This window comes from Acartia tonsa, chromosome 2, assembly GCF_053477335.1.
Source record: "Acartia tonsa isolate MP-2025a chromosome 2, ASM5347733v1, whole genome shotgun sequence".
NCBI classification, from domain to species: domain Eukaryota; kingdom Metazoa; phylum Arthropoda; class Copepoda; order Calanoida; family Acartiidae; genus Acartia; species Acartia tonsa.
In genome coordinates, this window is record NC_137261.1 from 30399612 (window position 1) to 30423979 (window position 24368).

General features: G+C 31.6%; 3 protein-coding genes and 2 long non-coding RNA genes across 8 annotated transcripts; 4 read left to right on the plus strand and 1 right to left on the minus strand.

The window, feature by feature from the left end:
- Positions 1–814: 814 nt before the first annotated feature.
- On the minus strand, positions 815–7725 carry LOC145310039 (trimeric intracellular cation channel type 1B.1-like). 2 transcript variants are annotated; one of them, XM_080150378.1, is made up of 10 exons: positions 7569–7725; positions 5696–5786; positions 5215–5318; positions 4054–4155; positions 3327–3340; positions 2801–2858; positions 2377–2482; positions 1697–1804; positions 1097–1236; positions 815–926 (listed from the first exon to the last, which is right to left on the minus strand). In XM_080150378.1, the coding sequence occupies exons 2-10, from the start codon at positions 5782–5784 to the stop codon at positions 886–888; spliced, it is 762 nt and encodes a 253-aa protein (XP_080006504.1). In that variant the 5' UTR covers positions 5785–5786; positions 7569–7725; the 3' UTR covers positions 815–885. The 2 variants fall into 2 exon arrangements, with proteins under 2 accessions (XP_080006504.1, XP_080006505.1); XM_080150379.1 differs by lacking the exon at positions 7569–7725 and adding an exon at positions 7075–7130.
- A 2494-nt stretch (positions 7726–10219) lies between these two features.
- On the plus strand, positions 10220–13920 carry LOC145310165 (uncharacterized). Its single transcript, XR_013876548.1, has 5 exons — positions 10220–10280; positions 11863–12167; positions 12681–12723; positions 13253–13352; positions 13777–13920. It is a non-coding gene; the product is annotated as an uncharacterized LOC145310165 (long non-coding RNA).
- Positions 13921–15735: 1815 nt separating this feature from the next.
- On the plus strand, positions 15736–18461 carry LOC145310123 (uncharacterized). Of its 2 annotated transcripts, XR_013876545.1 has the most exons (4): positions 15739–16248; positions 16717–16755; positions 17040–17093; positions 18014–18461. It is a non-coding gene; the product is annotated as an uncharacterized LOC145310123 (long non-coding RNA). The 2 variants fall into 2 exon arrangements; XR_013876546.1 differs by lacking the exon at positions 16717–16755 and having other exon boundaries at positions 15736–16248.
- On the plus strand, positions 18400–20020 carry LOC145310107 (uncharacterized). The gene is made up of 3 exons (XM_080150384.1): positions 18400–18538; positions 18732–19085; positions 19340–20020. The coding sequence occupies exons 1-3, from the start codon at positions 18475–18477 to the stop codon at positions 19411–19413; spliced, it is 492 nt and encodes a 163-aa protein (XP_080006510.1). The 5' UTR covers positions 18400–18474; the 3' UTR covers positions 19414–20020.
- On the plus strand, positions 19984–24179 carry LOC145310065 (uncharacterized). Of its 2 annotated transcripts, none has more exons than XM_080150380.1 (10): positions 19984–20116; positions 20236–20282; positions 20523–20592; positions 20736–20852; positions 21616–21666; positions 21790–21842; positions 22172–22253; positions 22514–22588; positions 23013–23069; positions 23884–24179. In XM_080150380.1, the coding sequence occupies exons 1-10, from the start codon at positions 20044–20046 to the stop codon at positions 23976–23978; spliced, it is 720 nt and encodes a 239-aa protein (XP_080006506.1). In that variant the 5' UTR covers positions 19984–20043; the 3' UTR covers positions 23979–24179. The 2 variants fall into 2 exon arrangements, with proteins under 2 accessions (XP_080006506.1, XP_080006507.1); XM_080150381.1 differs by lacking the exon at positions 23884–24179 and adding an exon at positions 23526–23598 and having other exon boundaries at positions 23013–23068.
- The last annotated feature ends 189 nt before the right edge of the window (positions 24180–24368 follow it).

Below are 24368 nucleotides of genomic sequence, written 5' to 3' on the forward strand. Positions count from 1 at the left end.
GCTCAAGAATTCATACTGTGGAATTACAATCAAATTGAAATCTAGAGAGATGTAATGCAGATAACTAGAGAGAGTGATGTTATTTTACGTATATTAGGAATGACAACTAAACTTACATTTTAAAAAAAATTTCTTTATAAAATGATGTTTTATTATAAAAAAAAGGTTAAAACTTAAAAATTAAGCAACTATGTAGTAAATTGATCCTACTTAAGTTGTATATATATATTTCAACATTAGGTATTCGGCCGGATATAAACCTAATTTTATGAGGGTTTTTATAAGTTAAAAAGGATCATCCCCTACATTGAAATTTGAAAAATTAATAATTCTGTATTTGACTAATATAACAACTTTTTGAACGGAAGTTAAATAATTTTATCAACTTAATTTATGATTCAAACACAAGTTGCATTTTAAACTCTGGTTCCAAATAAAAATGAATATTATATTCATAAATAGAAGAATATTAATAGTTATTTCTCGCATCGTATTATAAACGTCTTTCCGCGGATATAAAATCATATGTACAATTATGAGATTAAAACTATTTTTTTTTAGCCCCGAGGTGCCGAAGGCACCGGCTAAAAAATCTGGTTTTAATCTTATGATTGTACATTTTTATATTCGTAGAAAGCTGGATATAATACGATGCTAGACATCGTTTTTTCGTATGGATGAGAACCGGTTCCTATCCACCGGATTCGAATGAATACGAGAAAAGCTATTACGTATTTTTGTAGATTTTTAAAGGCTTCATTGATGGAGACTAAATACCCTAATTATAGAGGAACAGCGCTGATAAACAGGCATATTTTAGCTGAAATCCATATATTATATTTTGAATTTTCAATAATTTACATAATTCATAAATTATATATCCGTCTAATCAGAATGTTCGTTTACTTCTCCATCCCAGAGCCCGCCTAACAAAATTTAAAAGTTAGTAATATAATTCATAATTTCACTGCAAGTCTTTTACCTTGCAATCATAGCATTTATTTTGACCTATGTATACATAAATATACTAGAACATTTTCTTTCACTTGTTTTTATCTGCGCTGTACATTAATATTCATCCTTAGTCATCCTTTACCTGTGGCCGCACGAACAACAATGTCCAAAGGAGCGTAGGGATCAATTTGTTCTGCCAGGACCCCAGAGAGCTTGGTCATGATGAAGGTTGTCACGATGCCGAGGTACAACATGTCACCGGTTACTGGGGGTATCAAATATCTAAATACAAAATATAAAAAAGTGTGCATACAAAGTGTCGGGTTCGAGTCGAGATAACATTACTTGAGATGTAAAAATAGAGGGGTAAAACAATTGACGATAAATTTATATTCATCCTCAATAATAATAGAAAAAAAACACTGTGTGGTTGAAAAGCTTGGACACATCTAAATAAATCAACTAATCAAGACATAATAAATGTACCCAAAGTTTATAAGCAACGAATGGGAGATCATGTTAATAAAAACTTTGTGTATTATTTATGTAATTTATAGTATAATGACCTAACCCTTCCTGTAATAATGCACAAACCAGAAATCTCGGCAGCCGAAATTTAAACAAATTTTGCTAAACGGACGCATTGCTTTACATAAGGAATAGTTTTCGACATTCAGCTAATTCTTTACGCAGTATAGCGTCGACTATTCTGCGGCTTACAGGTTGATAAATTTAAACATACCCGCTAGCATCTAGAACCAGAAGTATCGCAGCTACAAGACATCCCTTGCTTGTCACAGAAAACTTGAGGATCTCGCTTTTGTTTGGGCTCCATTGTCCAGCTACCAATCTGAAATCATTAGGTACTAAATGTATAAATTTTATCTTACAGCAAACTAGATGAAATATATCCTACAATTGGCTCCGCCCCTAGCATCTAGGAAGCTCTTTGTTTGATAGAGTAAAAAAAGGAAATAAAAAAGCCTAAAACCATCCCAAAGATTAATTCTACTATTATAATAGCCTAAAACCATCCCGTAACCTATGTGAAGCTTTCCTATAAAAGATAACTCAATCAGTTTAGTAGTTATTGAAATCTCAAGCTTCAGACAAATAAACCTTAGGTAGTATTTTACATAATAGGATAATATAAAATACCTAGTACGTTTTTTTGTCAGAAGATTAAGATTTCAACGAATGATCTAATTTACTTTTTCTTCTTTGGAAAAACTCCCAGGATGGTTTTCAGAATATTTCATTTTTAAATTTAAGCCTTGGGACGGTATATCTAATGTATGCCCTATAGATGTACTCTAAACCATTAGACAGGAAGAAATATGCAGTTCACCAAATTCAAGCTTAAATGCATTTCGTGCAACCACCCCTTTAGCTTTTTATCTTCCCAATTGCTTGTAATGTTACCTGGTGAATGGTTTGATAAAGGCAGAGCCATTACCCTTGATTACTCCGACAACTATTTGTATAAGCTCATGCTCAGGATAAACCTTCTTTGCATCATTGATTCCACCTTAAAATAAAGCTAATTCAAAGTTGTTTCACACAAACTTTTGTACAGAAATGTAATTAATTTTGTGGTTAAGTCTCTTTTCAACGTATAATTCACTTTATGCTTACTTATGCATTTAGATCTTTAATGTAACTGATATTAAAAATAATACCTCAGAAATAATTTTTAATGTATATTTTCTCAAAAAAAAATGTTCTTTGCTTTTATCTTCCAATATAAAAACTTCATATTCCAAATAGAAGATAAGCAGATTATTTTAAAGTGTAATTTCGCTGGAAAAAAAGTTGTCATCCTTGTCATTTATTTGATTTACTTTACCTAGGGTTTTCTTTGCTCTGTAGATCTCCTTCACCACGCAGATTGGAACATACAGGGCCTTTGAAAATAAAAAAAAATACCATTTGCTTCGCCCTCAACCTTTGCAAAAGCCCCATTTTATTTTTGTTCCAAGTAAAATGTAGACAAAAAAAAACCATATTTTTGGTAAAATTCTTCAGTGGACGCTACTCTGAAAACTTGCCAAGAACCAAGCCTCCTTATAAATTGTTGTATGATCTATCCTGAGCTCGGCTAAAGTACTGAAATTAGGCTGCAAATTATAGAGTTGCTGGGCAAACAGAAAATTCAACAAACAAAGTTGAAAATAATAGTACGTTATATTCAACTTATAGGGTTGAATTATAGGTCGATTTTGGCCACTGCATAATATTGCCCTAAAATTAATAAGGCTACCAAAAAAATAAGGCATATTTTTTCGTATTTGTGGTAAAATAAACCAAAGTCATAGAAATGAAAAAAAAATTCTTTGTTGTTCAAATTAGACACAGTGAAATAAAATACTTACTGGATTTTTTACCACTAGTTTAGGTTTTCATATCATACATTATTATAAGAAATGTGAGAATAGGATTATAACGTCCATTAGTAGCGAAGCAAAAACTAATTATGTATTGGCAAGCTGACAAAGGGAGTTATTGCGCATCTGTTAGTGTTCATAAAAAGGAAGGGAGAAATGTAAATAGAATTAAGATAAGAAAACCAATTGTATAAATCAAATACACTATTTGAGCAAAAATTCTGATTCCTACATATGTACATTTCAAATTATATACTAGTTTCTCTACTAAAAACTTAAACAAGGATGAAAGTATTAAGAGGTCAAAGCAACGTCATCAAAACATATTTGAGTATCAGAAAAACAAACAGATTAGAACAAAAGTTATAGATTTGATGCTTGTTAGTCAGGTTAATCTTGGCAATTTCTAAAAGTTGATTTTAAGGAGCAGCTAAGAAACCAGGAATAAGTTATAGCCAACAAGAGAAATAATTCTAAAATAATCTTTAGGGGCAGATATGAAGGTCGTCAATTTTTTTAGGTGTTACCCCCCAACGACATCTAAAAATCATGTATAGGTTTCGTAAAGCAATAACATTTGGAAGGACTGGGTGATTTAATGAAAAATGTCAACGGAATCAACAAACAAAATCAAGCTGTCTATCTTTTAGATTAAGTTACAGCAATACTGACATTCTGTTTAAAAAAAAAAATAAATGTTATGTATGATATTTTCATGTGTAGACGATGTCTCCCGGAGAGTAAAAGACGGCCCAGAAGACAAGTGTCGCCAGACCAAGATTGTACTCGCTGCTAATTGCGCCAAAAATTGGTTTCCCTGAAATATGGTTCAATTTTAGTTAACGAGATGGTTCTGTATTGATGAATTGATACATTAAGATTTATTTAAATTTAGACAATAAAAAAATGTAATAGTTATTTCTCGCATCGTATTATAAACGTCTTTCCGCGGATATAGAATGTACAATTATAAGATTAAAACTAGTTTTTTTAGCCCTGAGGTGCCGAAGGCACCGACAAAAAAATCTGGTTTTAATCTTTTAATTGTACCTTTTATATTCCTAGAAAGCTGGTTATAATACGATGCTAGACATAGTTTTTTCGTATGGATGAGAACCGGTTCCTATCCACCAGATTCGAATGAATACGAGAATATTTATTACTATATTTAAAACTAGCGGATTCGCCCCTAGCCTCTAGGGGCTTTGCCCAAAGAAGTAATCTTTTAAAAAAAAATGGTTACTGAGATCTTAAGCTTCAGACGGACAGACATCAAGCTACTTTGATAGATATTATAGATATTATTTGCTTGCTAGTTATTGTTAATAAGAAAAATATTTTAATAAATATTTTCTTTAAAATATCTATGATGAATTTGTCACTAACATGTTAGTGAGGTCACAAATTTTTAAAATCCTTGTTTACAAATTTCTGAATCATATAACAGAGTAAAAATAGATAAAGCACAATGTAAACTTATTGCTGATAACAATTCAAATATAAAATTTTTAAAATATTCATTACTCCAGGCTTAAAATAAGCTTATCTGTACAGTGTACACAAAATCAGAAATTTTGAAATCCTTATAATAAAGGATGTTTCTCTGTTTGTTTGTACCAAAGGATCTCATATGTCCTGGGAAGCTTTATAAATATTTTTGGGAAGGGGAGAACAACCCCCCAAGAGAAATTGCCCCTAGAAAAAAATAACCCTTTTTCTTTTTAAATCTATATAATAAACATCAGGTTATCGATTTCAACTAACCCCTTCTCAAGTGCCCCTTAGAGGCCTCTAGAGGCATATCCACTAGTCTTTAATATAGTAAAAATCATTAATTTACAATGTCAAAACATGTTGCCAGAATATTACCACGTACCTAACAAAGGATTAGCAACCATGCTGCCAGCAAAAGATGCAGTCATTGTAGCCAACCATGTTGCCAGTGGATTGCTTCTACTGAATGACAAACCAACTTCTTTTCTTCAGATATCATTATTGTAATATATAAAGGACATGAAGTATGATGGAATGACAGAATTTTTTATATTATTTTTCCTTTTTGAATGTGGGGAATGGAGTCGACTCCCCCTCTTACCTCAAGGTCTTTAGGGGCTTAGTCACTGGTTTATTATTTAAAGAATTTTATATACTAAACTTCATAAAAATTCATCTTTATCTTCAGTTTGATCCATACACTACTTTCTATGATTTCTAGTTCTTTGCATTTTGAGGAAGCTTGACATATAAGGTATCCCCTCTATCAAATAATCCTTTTTTGGTGATTTTCTTAATAGATATTACATTCTACATTTATTAACAAGTAAAGAACATTATATATAAAAATCAAATAATGATTCCTGACTGCAAGAGCCGCTAGGAGAAAGTGACAAACATCGAACCATGGAGCCCAATCTGTGGGCATAGACTTCAGGGTGTCCGCAAACATTTCTTAATAAAAAGTTTGAAGAAAAAATATAGATATGAATAATAAAGGTACTAAGAAAGAGAGGGAATGTCTGATTGAGCCAATAGGAGAATCGCATCGGTACATACATTTAATCTCATTGGTTGAAATTTTGTACACATCTTGTTACGAATGCATGTTTTTTTTCATTTCACACTTAGATAAAAGTCAGCTGTAAACAGTATATTTTCTTAGTAGAAAGCTCTGCGGAATCAGAATTAATTGCCCAAAAATTTCGTTTAAATTTGAAAGCTTAGTAACGAGGTGGATTCTTAAAAAAACAGTTAGGCTGGCTACTCGCTGGTGAGGCAAAATTATTTTTGTGAAAAATCCTCCAAAATCGAATAAAAAAATTTACAAAAATTAAATAAAATCTTAAAAGGGTTATTAACATATGATTTTGTTTAATTTTTGTAGATTTTTAATGTGCTTTTGGATGATTTTTCACAAAAATAATTTTGCCTCACTATCGAGTAGCGAGTCTATAATTTCTTTAGAATCCACATCAGCTTGAGTCGAAAGTAAACAATACTTTTGTCTGCTAGAAATGTTCCTTCTTAGATTTGACGAAAAAGGGGTTCAGAATATGCTTCTATTCTTCTATTTCTATTATATGAATTTACTGGCTGTACATACTACAATTGGAACAATTTACGAAGGCTTTTAGCCAAAGCAAGATCAATCATGTCCATCATGCTCTATGGCTATATATATACGAGAAAAATCAGCCTCCAGTTTTAACCCTTAGAGATCAGGGTGGGGGGTCAAATAAGACCCCCCACCCCCTTCTAGTTTTTTTTTTCAATGTCAATTTTTTTGTAGGTAAAAGTGAGCTGTGACTTTATGACTTTTTAAGTTTAGTAATTATACGTCGGTAAAAGTTGATTTTATAAGGATATCTGGTCTGTGTCGGTCGTGGTGTCCGGTCAAAGTCGGTTAGGTTACACCAAAGTTAGAAAAAAATTCTAAATAGATCTTAATTTCTATATTATGACTTTTGTGTATAAGGAAGAGACCTAATTATTTTGGTGAATACTTAAATATCAATAAACATCTGAGAAAAGTGATGTTATGACCATATGACCGTTTGACCGCTGCCTGGCCGATTTTTCCCCCGGCTCTTACTATAGACATATTTCATGAAAATCGTGAATATCGTATATCACAGCTAGAGACCTAAAAAAAATTGTGGTAAATTCTTGAGCAATAATAAACATCCGTGAATAGTAAGGTCATGTTTGTCCAGTCCTTGACCGATTTTCTATTTCCTACCTGTTATTTTGCCGTTTTTAATATGCCAGCCGCCGAATTTTTAAACAGCTTGGACCAGCTAAATTTTTTTATGTAGTCTTTTATTCTGATATGAAACAGATAAAAATATTATTTGGCGCCGCCAACCGCCGTTTTACCGCCCAAAATGGCGGTTTCCGTTATTTGCGGTTTTTCGGCGATGGCCAGAAAAAGTTACTTTTTTGTTATGAAAAATAAAAGTTCCACCTAAAATTTGCTATTTCTGGCTTTATTATTAACTGTCTACAACTGTTTTAATATTTATCGGCTGGCGGCTAAGGAGTGGTCTGATCGATATAACTAGAAAAAGTAATTTTCTCTAAAAATGCATAGGAACCACCAGAAAATATTTTTTGTCTCTCAATATTAGCTGATAAACAATTATGATTAGCAAGTGGTTGCAAATTGAACAATCAAACACAAATAAAATAAAGTTGACAGTTAAAAAGCTTTGTATGAAAAAAAATAAATCTGACCTGTCAATGTTTGTAGTCAACAAGCTCTATTACAACTATACAGCACTAAACTTGTCAAAATGTATAATCTTATTTACAACTGTTGTGCCATTAGTTCCGCAAATATATAAATATATCCGCAAATTTAATGCAAAGACACAATATTAGCAAACATATTAGAATGGTGTTTAATTATTAGAGCAAAGAAAAGGTGTAAGATAGTTGTAATAATTTGTAATTCTAATAATTTAATACATTTCACGGAAGTAATATCACACTATCACAAATATTCTTTCTTATCTTTTTCGTGTTTGTTTGTAACAATATCACCGACTAAGGTTTATAAATATTGACTCATTTATTTTTTTATACGCTTTTAGTATGCTAACATTGTTATGTTAATTTTGCAAATATAAAGTTTTATGCCAAAAACCTTGATTTTTTTCATATTTTTTGTCTATATAAACACTTTAAGTGGAATTGGGTATATCTTTCGTCAAGATAGGTGAACCATTAATCTAAATAGACAAGCTTATTGGAAGGATGATTAAGCTTAAAAAAGCATGACTAGACAGCCTGCAATTTTTCATGATTTCCCGGATAAAAATTATTGGAGAAAAAGTTTGGAGAATTTGCACTTTCTCCAATCCATTACTAATCCTAGCTGAAATCTAAAGAATTTAAATTTAACAAATGGATGAAGTTTGGGAGAAGAATCATTTACTGTTCCATTGTCCTGTCTTTCTCTTGATCAACAAACATGATATCAAGACAGATTTTCCCAAAGAACGTGTCCTAACTTTTGTGATTTTTCTTTATCCCATTCGTGACAAGCTCCCAAAGTTCAAAGTTTTGAATCTCTGGGGTTCAACAAAATAGATTTTTTTTCTCAATAATTACTCAACAGAATTCAAAAAGTAAGGTGTCAAATTAAAGATCTTACTATTTTTGTTCATAATGACAATTTTACTCTTTTTTTGTTGCGTTTTAGTACCATAAAACCAACTTAATTTTTTTAAGAACTCTTAAATTACTTCAAAAATAAGGCCTTCAAAAAAAACCGATTGTATATCTAAATTGAATCATTTTACATCTACTACTTACTAAACGCACCGACTAGCTATTTAAAAAAAATCACAAAAGTTAGGACACCTTTTTTGAAAAATAAAAGTCTTTATTCGAGAGTAATATTATTAAAGTCTAATATTATAGTATCTTATTTTCACATGCAGCATCATAATCACAAGTTATTATCCTTTCAAAATTTATCTTAAACGTGTATTTTCACTTGTATATTAACAGATTATTCACAAATGTTATTTAACCGTCTCTGGATTATACTAACTAACTAGCCACCTGTTTTCTGTTATACTAAGTAGTGGTCATTCCCAGGGATATAGGAATGGGATGATGGATCTAAAATTCATCATTATGGATCCTTTAACCTTTCGGTAATAGAACCAAAGCAACTTTTCTTATTTTGTGTAGAATACCATTAAATAGTTATTAAACGCATCGTATTATAAACAGCTCTCCGCGGATGTAAAAATGAACAAGTATAAATCCAGTTTTGTTAGATCCGAGATGCCGAAGGCACAGTCTAACACAACTTTTTATCTTATAACTGCACATCCTTTTATTCGAAGAAATCTGGATAGTATACGATACATGATTTTTCCATCATGTCTAAGAACCGGTTCTAATCCAGCTGATATTGACCGGTTTCGAAGCAATACTGGAATAGTTATTTCTCGCATCGTATTAGAAACGGCTTTCCGCGGATATAGAATGTACAATTATGAGATTAAAACTAGTTTTTTAGCCCCAAGGTGACGAAGTCACCGGCTAAAAAAACTAGTTTTAATCTTATGATTGTACATTTCTATATTCGTAGAAAGCTGGATATAATACGATGCTAGACATAGTTTTTTTCGTATGAATGAGAACCGGTTCCTATCCACCGGATTCGAATGAATACGAGAAAAGTTATTCTTTTATCAGACGAAGGTTTACTTAAGATAATCACAAAAACACAAATAGGCATGATCAATTTCAATTAATCATTTATTTATTAATTTGCATATCATTAAAAGTAAAAATCCAAGTTTTATATCTGATTCAGTTTATTTAACTTTTCCTCCTTTATGTTTGCGCTGCTTTATCTATGTGAATGGATACGACAATATACAATAAAAAATATTTCATCAAAAGGTTGCTGAAAAAAAGGAGTAAAGGAAGAGCCTCTAGGGGCGTACGTAGCCGCTTGTAATATATATACTCATTACATTTTAAAATAGTTTAATGACAAATTTATGATTTTAAACATAAAATTAAGTTCATATTGTAATGAATTAAAACCAAAATTTCTTATCAACATTACTACACTTCCGTCAATTTTGTATTTGATTTTCTTTTTCCATACAGTTTCTACAAGTTTTGTAAAGTATATGTTTTAATTAAAGTCATACACAATTTTATTGAACTAAGAATTAATTATAAAAAAAATGATGAAAAATAATTTTCAGCAGCTTATACCAACAATGAATTTAATTCGAAAAAAATTTTAGAAACCTATACGTGTTTTTCAGCTGTCGTTGGGGGGCAACACTTTGTAAAATTGCCCCCCAAATATTATTTTAGATTTATTTTTATTGTTGGCTATACGAATTTTCAGTCATAAAATGAGACTTGAAGTTTGGTATACTTTCTTAGGCATTTTCCTTTCCCAAACAGGTATCTTTATTTGGCTTTAATGAGACTTTTTTTGTAAACTAGCGGCTACGTCCCCTAGAGGCCTCTAGGGGCACTTGAGAAAGGGAGAGTCGCATTTGATAACCCAATTTATTATTTTAGATTTTAAAAGAAAAATTAAGAAATAATTTTTTATTTTTTTTTTGGGGGGGGGGGGAATTTTTTTTAGGGGCGATTTCTCTTGGGAGGGTGGTAGTACCCTCTTTCGAAATACAGTGTGTTTTTTTATGAGAACTTTTTTGAAAGCAATTTTACCCCACTTATAGTTATCAGAATTTAATGATTAATGGCTTATTTTCTTCGTTTTTTAAGGCAATTAATAGAACAACAAAAAAATATTTCAGTTTTTATTTAAAAAGTACAGTAAAATCTAAAATTCAAAACGTAGGTGTCAACATCTAATAATGGTTTTAGCGTATTTTTCTTATGCTCAAATAATCAACCTTTTGCAAGAATGGCTGCTAAACACTTCAAAGTTGAGATATAGAGCTAAAAATGTATACAGATACTATTAGGGACATGTACTAGAACATATCAAAGTTTGAAGGTCATATCTCAACCAGGGAGGGAGAACTGGCCCCCCAAAGTCGACTACAGAAAATCCATTTTTTAAAGAAAAATGCGCTAAAACCATTTTTATATGTTGACACCTAAGTTTTGAAATTTGGATTTTACTGTACTTTTTAAATAAAAACTGAAATATTTTTTTGTTGTTCTATTAATTGCCTTAAAAACAAAGAAAATAAGCCATTAATCATTAAATTCTGATAACTATAAGTGGGGTAAAATTGCTTTCAAAAAAGTTCTCATAAAAAAAACACACTGTAGTTATAAACCTTCCCGGGACCTATGAGAAGCTACCCTTTTAAGGAGAACCCGATCGGTTAAGCGGTTAGCGATATCCTTCGGTACAAACACACAGACAAACAGATAGACATCCTGTTACTGTATTATAAGGATACGCTTAATTTATGGTCCATTTGTCAATCTTTATTCATGTATTCTGATATCTTGGTATTTTTTTGGAGAAGGGGAGGGGGGTGTAGGTACCTTCCTCCAAAAATTGTTAATAACTTCGTCTAGACCTATCACTGTAAAGGATCTAGGGCAGGGAAATGCACAGGTTTTTGTTAGGAGGGAGCGCGAAGTGCACCCGGAAATTTACACCCCCTTAACGATTTTGACAACCTCCTACGTGAATCGTGAAGCGCAATTTTTTTTTCATACCACCCTTGGATTTAAGGGGGGGGGGGGTTATAAATTCCTTAGTCCGTAACAGACAGCTCCTATAGTAAATCAAGTAATTTATCATATGATTTCAAGTACGGCCAAAAATGTTAGGGATGGGAGAAACACCCCTCAAAAGATGATTGTATAATGTTATAAGCTAATTCAGTTTTTTTTATGTAAGTTTATCCCTATTAAGCACAGATATTGAATTTTTGTTTTGGCTACTGAATAATGTAATTAAATTTGTCTTATTAAAATTGTCTGTGTCTATATGAGTTTTTGACTGCCCTTCTATGGATGTTGCCATCCTTGTTTTCTTAATTCTTTTGTATAGAAATTTTGAAAGCCATAGAAGCCAAAGATTTAAAACCAAGAGAAGATTTTGAACACGAAGACGACTATACTGATGAAACAATGAAACAAATATTAGAAAAGAACAGCGGAAATGCTTGTAACCTAAAACAACCATTAATCATTACTTTTAAAATTGTTTCTCTTGTACAAAATTTTATCTATAATTTAATTAGCTTGCCTGGAAAATATTTTCTAAAATTTCAGACTTAAATGTATCTATAATACTAATGCATTTGATGGCAGATTTAATTTGTATTGGTTTAATTCTCTGGTTAAATTTGAAAGGTATTTTGTTTCTATACCTTCTTTTCAAAGTAAAAAGTTCCTAAATGTTATTTTTTACTTACTTTGAATGCTACAAAATTTTATATTTTTAGTTGCGAAACTACTACATAATGTAATTTGTCTGTCTGTCCGTAATGCTATGGGGGATATCTGATTTTCTCGGGTGTCATTTAAGATAGATAGCTGAAATTTTTCTCCTAAAGCTACTGTAAAAATACGATGAAACGCACCTTAAGGGGCATTCCCACGAAAGGGACTATACCTGAAATTTTTGTTGGAGATTCCCTCTGTGTCAATAAACATCCAGTGTATAATTTACTTTATCCATAGGACTGTCGATCGTGCTTTAAAAGACCAGAAAGGTTTCGTCATTTTCTCTAAATTATAAAACATTAATTATCTTTTTTTATACAACTGAACATCTGCTTTGTAGCTCACTTTGTCCGTTTGTCAATCCATTATTTTTTTCGCCTCACTATTTTTTTCTTGAATATTTGAATGATGAATGTTTAGGAGTGAACAGCTGCAAGCCAAAGACTAATTGCATAACAATAGGGTAAGATAATAAGGTTCACTAAAATTGGCAGTTTTAGAGAACAAAAGTTTTGATAAAAATAAATGTAGGCTATTAAAAGTTTTGTGAAATGGAGGAAGCTTTTTATAGTCAGGAACTGCTATTCAGCCAATTAATTCCATTTGAAAGTGCCGAAAATTTAATATTTTGTTGGAGTAAAGTAGGAGTAAAAGTTTTTTTTTGTGTAACTGAAAGGGAAGTGGGTAAGAAGGGGAGAAAAAAGGGAAGGGGGTTGAGGGGAAATTTTCACTTAGAATTGTTTGTCAGAATCACATTCCCTTTTCCCTGATTATAGTGCCTATAAAAAATGACGTCATACTGACTTGCCCTTGGTCAATTAAAATGTATATCGGAATGCCATTGGTAATTTGGTCAGTTCATAGGCGTTTTATTTGTCATTTGTATTGTATGATGTCATCTCATTATAGACACTAAAGATAAAACCACAATAAAGTTAATAATCCGTACCCAACCATTTTAGCCTTTCATATCTAATTATTTTACTTTTTAGGGGCGCCTCAACGAACAAGGCCTGTATAATACCTTTTATTTACAAAAACATCACTTATGAAACATGTACATGGGTCGACTCTAAAAATACTGAAAACCAGGTAAATTACATAAATGTACAGGTTTTTTATTTAGTATTGGAAAGGTTTGGGCTTTTTAAATACATAAATTGATTATTTTGATTCTCTGCATATTTATATATTTTGATAAATTTCTGATTTTTATTCTAAAATTGATGTACAGCATTTTCTGATTCATGATAAAACAATGGGATATAGTCCCTTTTGTGACACCGCCTCTCATGGTGGTAATTCGTTGTATTTTCACTGTAGCTTTTGATTATTTTAGGTTATGTTAGCTTAGGTGATTGCCACACAGGGTTAGGCAATTTTCCCCGCAGTGCTAGGACCCCACGCACTGGCTAAAATAGGAGAAAATCTACCGTGAAAATATGACGAAACGCCCCTTGAGAGGCGTTGTCACGAAGGGACTATAACCCAAAAATGATCTTGTATTGATCTTTAGGCATGGTGTTCAACAGAGGTGGATGTCAAGGGAGTGCATGTCGCTAGCCAGGGAAAATGGGGAGTGTGTGGCCCTTTATGCCAGATACCTCCACAGACAATCTCCCCATCTCACGAAATTTCTGCACAACCACCAATGATAAATACAGGAATAAAGGATGAAAAAGATAAAAAAAAATTATCTTTAAAAAAAATAAACAAAGCAATACAAAAGAAATATTTGTACCCTTATTATGGATTATTCTATTCTTAGTTTTCTTTCTTACCATTAACCAGTCCAACCCTGAGCGGGTAACTTTATAAAGTGTCTCAAAAATCAGCCATATGACGTCATAAAATCAATCTCTTTTTAGGGGTTTTCTTTCCTACTTCTCCTCCATCACATGGCTGATTTTGATACACTCTGTAAAGTTTCTCTGAGCGGGTTTTATCAGAAATGTAGGGAACACTAGACTGGAATTTACAAAGGTACCCGAATTTTTTTTAGCCACATTATATTGTTCCTTTGGGTACTTACATTTGAATTTGATTCATTGATTTAAAAAGAGGTGTTCAGGCTTGTACACCAATAACTTTAATCTACAGAAGGAATAGTTTTGTTTATTAACATTTAAAAATGGACTTCAATGTGTTGTCTAATGTCTTATCCCTTAAGATTCCTGGGTTTTACAGTAGCAAAGTTACTCTATAAGTGTTCGTGTCCTTCTTTCTGTTTCTGTCCTTCTGTCAGTATTGCTGCAAGTTTTTCTTTTCTAAACTAAATATCTTAATTCATACAACTCTCTCTTGCTAACTCTCTATATCTCTATCTTTCTCTCTATATCTCTATCTTTCTCTCTATATCTCGATCTTTCTCTCTATATCTCTATCTTTCTCTCTATATCTCTATATTTCTTTCTATATCTCTATATTTCTCTCTATTTCTCTATCTTTCTCTCTATATCTCTATATTTCTCTCTATATCTCGATCTTTCTCTCTATATCTCTATATTTCTCTCTATATCTCTATATTTCTCTCTATATCTCTATCTTTCTCTCTATATCTCTATATTTCTCTCTATATCTCAATCTTTCTCTCTATATCTCTATATTTCTCTTTATATCTCTATCTTTCTCTCTATATCTCTATATTTCTCTCTATATCTCTATCTTTCTCTCTATATCTCTATCTTTCTCTCCATATCTCTATATTTCTCTCTATATCTCTATCTTTCTCTCTATATCTCTATCTTTCTCTCTCTTTTCTCCCCCCCCCCCCTCACTTTGCTCTCTCTTATCTTTCTAACCCTTTCTTTTTTTTCCATTCTTTTTTTATTTCTCTTTACCTTCGCTATCTATTTTTTCTTCTTTGTGTACAGCTTATTAATTCAAACAGCTTCAAATATCGAACGTGTAAGACATTCCAGAAATAAAGATATTCTCCGATTAGTATCCATGAATAAGATGCAGTGGTTAAGAACCGGTTCTCAGCTACACTGAAATATCATGTATTGTTTTTTTACGAATATAAAATGTACGATCATAATATTAAAACCAGTTTAGTTAGCCCGTGCCTTCGGCATCTCGGGGCTTACAAAACTGGTTTTAAACTTATAATTGTACAATTTTATATCCGCGGAAAGCTATTCATAAGTCTCTGCTATAAATAACTATTATTTGGTTGTAAAATTTTATCCTTTATGTTTAGACTCATCAAGAAATCCCCGAATATTCAGATATAAACATAAAAATTCTATATTTCTTTACAATTCTGAATCATGTACAAAGATGCCATTTCTTATAATTTCTTTATATTTATTCATTATACATTTTTTATTATAATTTTTACAAAATCGGCCTTACATTTTTAAAAAAAAATAAGTTAAAAAATGCCTTCAGATATATATTTTTTGACAAAATTTATATGTAATTCTTTAATTTAAGAGTTTTATTTTATTATATATTCTATTTTAGCTGCAATTATTTAAATAATATTTGTAATCTAAAGTAGCCGGATGTATGTATTTTAGGACTTGATTAAAGAGATGCTTCGCTTATAACAATGTACTTTGTTTTCCTAGGAATCAGTACTCTAAAAGTTAATCCAATCGGATAGTTTTGTCACATAAAATTGTGTTAAAAGTTAAAAAGCAACATGATTAAAATGGACGTACGAACTTTCTGGTAATGATTATAGAGTTGCTTCGCTTTATAAATTAACGGAAAGAGCTATCCGTAATAATCAACTAATGAGTAAAGAAATTTAAAATCATTTCTTAAGCCACAAAAAATCAAGAGTATAGGATTATGTGGGTTACCTTTAATCTAATTACATTTCAAGAGGCTCAGGCCAGGCTCAGGCAAAGCTGATAGTATTTTTAAAGAATATATTTAATTTCAGACAACCTTTGTTTAAGCTAGCTTACAATGGCATCAAAACTACTCATTGCCTTACTTGTGATCGCTTTCATTGCTGTCATCAGTGCACAACAAGGTAAAATTATTTATTGATTGCAGAGGATAGAGATGTCATGATGGGAGGGGACATTGGGCTGATTATTACACTAGTCACCAAAGTTTTATAATATCGTTTTCTTTTTCGTTGGCCTGACCACTTTGGGGACTTTTATTGAATTTTGTTAGGTTGGTTCATTTAATTGAGTGTACAAACGTTTACATCACTAATTGTAATTTGTAAAGAGGGTAATTTTGTGTATCATCTTTAGGGATATACATTATTTTATCAGCCATTATCTTATCCATTTAGATCCCTGAGAGATACATCTACCTTCTTTAAAATTAAAAATAAAGGTGGAAAGGGTAAAGAAATAGGTTTGATGAAAGTAAATCAGAATCAGAATTTTATGAAATAAATATTAATAAAAAGTTTTAAACAGAATTATATGAAAAAATGTAAAATTAAGTTAAAGATTAACAACTTCATCATTTGATTTTATTTTAGATAGGCCAATCACTCTTCCTGCCAATATAGGAGTACACGGTAATGAATGATTTACAAATAATTATCCTAGGAATCCAGGGATCAAAAGGAATAAGACAATGGCTGACATAATTGATGTTCATCCCCAATGATGATACACAAAGTTACCCCTTCTGTAGATTATAAATAGTGGTTGAAACTTTGGACACTCAACTAAATGAACCAACCAATCAAAATTGAATAAAAGTCCCCAAGGTTGTTAAGCAAACGAAGAAAACATTATAAAAGATTTTGGGGACTAATGTAATAAACAGCTATTTATATAACCATCAATCTCATTTTAGATAAGCCAACCATTCTTCCTGGCGAACTTAATGGACCTATTTCTTCACCAACAGGTTCAAACTTTTATTCCTACCAAATTTAATACTTTTATCATTTCAATTTTAATCTTAATAAGACATCTGAAAAAACCACGATAGTGGCTCAACACGTAGCGCATACGCTCGTCGCCTGGGAGGTGATAGGTTCGAATCTCGGGCCGACACCGCGTCATAACTAAATACGTTAAAAATGGTTCATACTGTTGCTATGTCAGGTGCGTGACATAAACAGTAAGAGTAGGTAAAATGCCTTCGCCCATAAACAGGCGCAACTTATTACCATACACAGTTAGGACTTCTCAGACAAAGGTCGTGCAATCAAAGGGTGGGTTGTCTGATGGAAGTATCTTAACCTAATACTCTTGGGTGTTAGAGTAATGCATCCCATTACACACGGATGATGCTCCGGATTCTCTGGATTATCACTTGGAATCGAAGGAGAATCCCGCCCTTACGAGGTAATGGTAAAAGACATGTAAAAAAATGCTAGAATACGGAGATATATATTACAACGAATAAATAACAGGGTCTGATATTAAGTAGTGGGACAAAGTTACTAAAAAATCAGACAAGTGACGTCATAAAAATGAGGGAGATGAGAGGAAAAGTGGGAAGAAAAACCCTAAAAAAGCGATGGATAATCCCTCATTTTTATGACTTCACATGGCTGATTTTTGAGTCACTTTCCGCGGATATAAGAAGGAAAAATAATATTTTCATTTTAAAGTTATAAATTTTATTTGTATATTCGTAAAATTTATTTGAAATGCGACACTATACTGAGAACCGGTTCTAATCCAGAAGATATTAATCAGTTTTGAAGCTATACTAGAAAATTCATCCCTAATGCTTCACTAAACCTCCATCTCATCTTTGGAATGCAGTGAAAGCCTATAGAACTTTCATAAGGAAATAATCTGTTTGAAATGTGTTAGGAGATGGTGGAGATGGTTTTCATGATGGTAACTCTCCCAAACCCGGCAGTGCCAACATGTTGACAGTTTCTTCTATTCTTTCCATAGCTTTGTCACTTGTACCATTTATTTTTGCTTAATTTTATTCTAAAAAAAATAGGATAAACAATTATTGAAAAGGTTAAGTAGACAATCAGAATTATCTAAACTTAATATAAATATAAGTATTATTTTTTTTTTTTTTTTTTTGGGGGGGGGAGGGGGTAAACTTAGTTTTGTGATAATTTCAATTTATAAGAAACTTTATTGAAATCGCTATGATGCTATGTTTTGAGATCCTTTTCTACTTAGTTTAACAAAATATTTTTAATTGATTTTGAACCTGTTGTATTGATGTTTGCGAATAATTTTTGCTTAAATAAGCTTCAAACTACATGAAATTAGGGTTTTTTGTTTATTACAGATAAAAGAAGCAGACCAAAATGAAGGCTTTGTTTATGAAATTTCTAGTTTTTTGCTGTCTTTGCAGTCTCATCAAAGGCCAAGGTAACATTTGCTTAGTTGGATCAATGCAATATTATCCATCCATTTTTTTTCATATCTGAATTTATGATGCATGGATAGGGTATCTGTAGAAATATTATTTTCTCTGTATCTTTATGAAAATTTTAAAAGACGATTAACAAGAACTTTTATTCTTGGCTGGAGGAAAATTAAGCCAAATTTTCTGATATCTTAGGTGGGGGTTTTAATGGTGGTTCTTCAAATGGAGGTGACGGTTTTAATAATGGAGACAATGGAAGACCCGACTTTGGGGGAAATGGTGGTGACGGTTTTAACAATGGAGGCAATGGAAGACCTGACATTGGAGGTGATGGGTTTAATGATGGAGGCAATGGAAGACCTGATTTTGGGGGAAATGGAGGTGACGGGTTTAATAATGGAGGCAATGGAAGACCCGACTTTGGGGGAAATGGAGGTGACGGGTTTAACAATGGAGGAAATGGGAAACCTGACTTTGGGGGAAATGGAGGTGACGGGTTCAATAATGGAGGCAATGGAAGACCAGGTGCAAGCCCTCCAAGATCCTCTGGTAAAAATCCATTTTATTTTTAAACACCATTTTTTAAAGACACATTGTTTAGAGATATAGAAGTACATTTACATGCGCGTCAAATGGAAATGAAACTTGTCCTGTGTCTCAGTATACTGCACAACGTTTGTTACGGTTAACAGAAATATAAAAAAATCTATTTTTGCTAATAATCTTAAATTTTAAACCTCTTCTTCAACAGTTTTGAATTTAGAAATGATATTTTTTTGTAAATAATTTAATTCTTGTTTTAGGTGTTGGCTCCAGATTTGAAAACACTTTCTTTCAAATTATTACAACACTTGTATGTACTGCTTTGTATGTCTAATACTACAAAAATATTTTCTTATGGAACAGCCAAAAGAAATTAAATAAGATAAACTACCACCAGCTACTAATTTCAAAGCTCTATTTACCAAAAAGATTAATGATCTAATGATTATCTGCATAAAAAACAAGGATGACAACATCCATAAGTAGCGAAGCACAAAATAAATCATGAATGGGATTACAGAGATTCAATTACGTCCAAGGGGGGGGGGGATGGGTAAAGAGGTAATTACTAATTACCCCCTCAAAAAGAGTTTTTTGCAGAGATTTAAAGAGCATTTTATTAAATACCATGGAAAAAAAAAACACAAACCTTTCTTATCATTTTTGTTTTTGTTAATATTAATATTTTGTAGCATGACTTACCAAGTACATAACATACTGTATGCTCATTGGTATAAGAAATCTTGTCCAAAAAATCAGCCGCCTATCTTGAATATCAGCTGAGAAAACCACATAGCGTTGCAAACCAACTGACGAATTGACAGACAAAGTTAATTATAAAGTAACTTCGCTACCAAAAAATTTATTTAAAATGTAATAATCTAATTACTACAAATTTATAAAACAGAAAGTTGTATCTGCTTTGAATTTTTGATTTCAGATATCTTAAATTTAGTAAATTAGAATGAAACTTTTTTGCTTTATTTTGATATTGCATGCAACTTTGTTTTATCACTCTGCATATGCTAAAGATTCAGGTAGATCCTAATTTATTTTAGATAGTCTAACAAAATTGGTTTTAAGCTTATAATTTTTTAATATACGCGGAAAGGTGTCTATAAAACGATGTGATATATAACTATCCTTATTTCACTAGACAATGCTTTGTTGATAAAAAGAAACCAAAAAGAAAATAAAATAGAGGTATTACACATTTATTCATTTTAGCAAAGCTACTCAAATATTTTTTTGTCTGTTTGTTTAGCACTGACAGAAGGTGTAATTTTTTGCGAGTGTTACATTATAACTTAATGAGTTGTCCAACCAAAATTTTGGTAAAGAGTCATCTAAAACTTTAGACATTAAATAAAACATCGTCAATTTTTCTGAGGAGTGTGGAGAGGAGGTACCCTTCCCCAAAATAATCTGACAAAATTTATTTAGATAGAATGGAACTCCAAAAAATATTCATGGGAAATAGATTTCAGACAACTTTCTACGTTAGACGCCAGAGGTAAAGTAAAATCAGAAGTTAAAATTATAACCTGCTTTAGTTGGGCAAAACTTTTCAAAAATATATTATGTTTTCTAACATCAGTGATATTAAAACACATAGAAACAAAATCTAAATACATGAAAATTGATAAATACGTCTAGGATCATTTGAAAACGGGCCAGGAGGACAAGGGTTCAATCCTGGAGACAAAAGGGAGGCAACAAAACCGGTTCTGGCTAAGCCTATTTTACTGGATGGTAGAAAACCTTACAACCCAGGTAAGTAAAAATATCTCTAAAGGTTTGTCAAGCCACCAGGCTAGGGATTTAGATATTGAAATATTTCTTTATTTGTAATAAGTTAGGTCAGGTCATATTAGGTACCTAGTATCCCCGCAGGTTTAGGGCCCAGCAAAGAGGTTAAGCATATGAGATATTACTACTGTCCATTTAATTTTTAAAAATGAATAAGGAAAGGATTCAGTGCCTAACAGACGCTTTGAGGAAAAACACCGGGATATTTTAATATATTTTGTACATTGCAATGTGTTCTTTTTGTTGAATGTTGTCATCCTAGTTTAACCTGGATCGATACACCACAATATATCAATTTGGTGTGTCTCTGAATCAAATCTGGTTAATTAAAAACAAGATTATGGGGTCAAACGCTCTTTAGACAACCAACCCTTTAATTGTAAGACTACTGTCTATAATTTATGATATCTTTTGTTTTGACGCGGTTTTGTGCCGAGATTCTAGCTTTCCTACAACGAGCGGATGCGCTACGTGTTATACCACAGTCGTATTATTATTACACTAGTCCCCAAAGTTTTATGTTAAAGTTTTCTTATTCGTTAGCTTGACAACTTTGGGGACTTGTTTGCTTGGCTAATGAAGTTGAGTGTTCAAAAATTTTCAATTACTAATTTTAGTCCCATTAATTTTGAGTATCATCATTTTGGATGTACATCAATTTATCGGTTATTGTCTTATCCCTTTAGATCATTGTGTCATAGGTCTGTCATCCCTGCTTATTTTTCAGATGGAACAGAACAAGGAAGAACACCAATGCTAAATAACGGAAATAAAACAGGTTAACTAAAAAAATATATCAATTTAATTTTCATGTTTGCTTTTGAGATTGATTTAAACTTGTATATATATATATATCAAAATACAAACATATATTTATTTTTAAAGATAGATTTTAATTTAGATTTGGGCGATTTTTTAAAGTTGACAAGAGACTCTAATGGAGGAAGAATTTTGGTATTTTGTTTGTATTCAATAAAGAATAGCGCAGCTTCTCTTAAGTCATAAAGTTAGTAACTCGATAATCGTTACCAGAAAGTCCGTACGTTCATTTAAAATATCCTCATTTTTTAGCATTTTGGCAACACTTTTTGTATGATTTAATTATCGTATTGATCTGATTTTTTAAATAATAATTCTTAAAACAACGAGGTAGAGTATTATAAGCAAGGCAACTTTTAAATCAAATCTTTAATTTATGACACTCTACAAGTGTTAATGTTCGTTTGCCCTATTGTTTCAGTGCTTCGCTTTTATGTATGTTATCATCCTTGTTTTTTATTTAGATCACTCTTGATGCCAACCATTCCTGGGTGATCAATGATGATATTCTCACACAAATATTTCCAGAGCTAAGTCAGAAATTTGGTGAGTTAAGATAGCTACGCCCCCAAAGGCCTCTCAGGGCAATTTAAATCTTGAGGCCGGGTGAATCGCAATAGCCAAAAGAAGATCGAAATCTTCCTGCTCATCTACGAAAATCTTCCATAAGATAGAATTATTTCACACAGAAAATAATTGTACATAGTGGTGGGGTGGGGGTGGGGGGAGCTTCGTTTAAGCCTTGGTCCCAACCAATAAGAATTGAAATAAAATAGACAAGAGAAATAGTTTTTGTTGTCTTCTAGATGGTACGGATGAAGAAAGCGCTGATGATTATGAATATACAATTGCAGATAATATACCCATTACAAATATAAAAGGTTAGAACTGTTTCTTGAGGCTGTAACAAAGTTTCTACTTCAAGAGTACAAAATAGAAACAAGGATTACACATCCATTAAGATAGAGTTACATATACAAATGGTTGTAGGACAAATGAACATTAACACATGTAGTCAGAAGTTATGATCATAAAATTTATCTTTAGGTATAAACAAAATTATATAAAAGTTGTTTAAATATAGGATGATATTTAAGGACACACTTACTTCTTTTATAACTTGATTATAGTGATGCTTTGTGTACAGTATTGTACCTTGTTGTTCCAAAAATAAGATGAATAGGATAATTATATTATTGATAGATTGCATTGCTACTAAATTGACTCCTTTATCTAGCTAACTCCAAATAAGCTTCTAAATCTAATTTAAGCTTTAAAAACATTTAATTTTACATAAAATTTTAGAAGAGGTAGTGACTGCAAAACCAATTATCATTGATGGTAAACCGGTTAACAAACCAGGTATAATACAGGAGATACACTGCACAGTGGGACAAGCACAGGATTTTAGTGCATTGTTAATACGGTTTTGTAGGATGCCGCTGGCTATGAACTTGATTTTGTTCACTAAACAAATAACATAATTGCCAGTTAAAATTTGATTTATCCACTGATTTATAGACTTATAGACAGTTTTTTTTTCAATTTAAAAAAGTGCCTTTAAGAAATGACGTCATTCAATACAGATGACCAATGATAGGCCAATACACAAACTAAATTACCAATGACAGGCCAGTTAAGATTTTAATTGACCAATAGTAGTCCATAATGACGTCATTTTTTATAGGCACTATAAACTGCTTCGTAGAGGAGATCCTAATAATTAAAATCACATCAGGTTGTAATAAAGATTTTTTGACACAAAAACCTGTTTTTGTTTTGTATAAGAACCCTGAAAATAATTTAGTCCTATTTTTGGTTTGCCCCACAGTGCACTGTAAGACATAGACAATTAGACCCATAAGTAGCGCAGCCAAAAAAAGTGATTTTCCAGAGTTAAGAAAATAACAGTAAGCTGTAATAGAGAAGAAATTACTATTTTAATATTTATGTTTGTGTAACAGTCTGTATGGCTTGGTGTGTGAGAGAGTCAAGTAGTAACCTTAATGTATATATATAGGAATGATTGTTTTCAATTGTAAAAAAGCATTTTATTTGACACGGTACAAATTAATCTATCCTTAGATAATCTAGTAAAAAGACAAACATGAGTTTGCCAACAAACAGCGTTTATTATCTATATAGAATCTAAAATTATTTTATATTTTAATTTTAGACAGTTTGAGTGGTGGATCAACTTCATTCACCTATTTCAAGATTCATCAAATTATTCCAATTATTTTATCAATCTGTTTGTGTCTTAAATTTTAATAGAACTTTTTACTTTTCTTTTACACGGACTTTGATTAAACTAATCAAATCATATTGACTTAAATAATTCTATTAAATTTTAGTAGAATTTCTTTCAAAATTATTTTTGTAAATCATATTAAATACAAAGAAAATGATTGTCCTTATTCTATGATTAAATAAGAATTTCAAAATATAAATTGAATAAATATTTCTTCATTGGTTTGTGATTATTTATTTTTCCTGTGTCTAACTCTTCTATTGGCTTTAAATCAACACATCTTACTTGTCATTGTGAGACAAAATTTATCAGTAAAAATATCATTCTTGTTGATTTTCCTTCTCAACCAGTGTCCACTAATTCGTTTTTTAATCTATAAAGATAACTATACAGTATACATATATGGCTTG

Bases quoted from the DNA above. Each gene is read 5' to 3' on its own strand.
- LOC145310039 (XM_080150378.1), bottom strand. From the start codon at position 5,784: ATGTTTGCGGACACCCTGAAGTCTATGCCCACAGATTGGGCTCCATGG. The intron at 1,805-2,376 runs GTAACATTACAA...TAATGATTTCAG, and splicing joins TTTATCAAACCATTCACCAG to ATTGGTAGCTGGACAATGGA. The intron at 1,237-1,696 runs GTATGTTTAAAT...TTTTGTATTTAG, and splicing joins CTGGTTCTAGATGCTAGCGG to ATATTTGATACCCCCAGTAA.
- LOC145310107 (XM_080150384.1), top strand. From the start codon at position 18,475: ATGAAGGCTTTGTTTATGAAATTTCTAGTTTTTTGCTGTCTTTGCAGT. The intron at 18,539-18,731 runs GTAACATTTGCT...CTGATATCTTAG, and splicing joins CAGTCTCATCAAAGGCCAAG to GTGGGGGTTTTAATGGTGGT. The intron at 19,086-19,339 runs GTAAAAATCCAT...TTCTTGTTTTAG, and splicing joins AAGCCCTCCAAGATCCTCTG to GTGTTGGCTCCAGATTTGAA.
- LOC145310065 (XM_080150380.1), top strand. From the start codon at position 20,044: ATGAAACTTTTTTGCTTTATTTTGATATTGCATGCAACTTTGTTTTAT. The intron at 20,593-20,735 runs GTAAAGTAAAAT...AAATACGTCTAG, and splicing joins TTCTACGTTAGACGCCAGAG to GATCATTTGAAAACGGGCCA. The intron at 22,589-23,012 runs GTTAGAACTGTT...ATAAAATTTTAG, and splicing joins ACCCATTACAAATATAAAAG to AAGAGGTAGTGACTGCAAAA.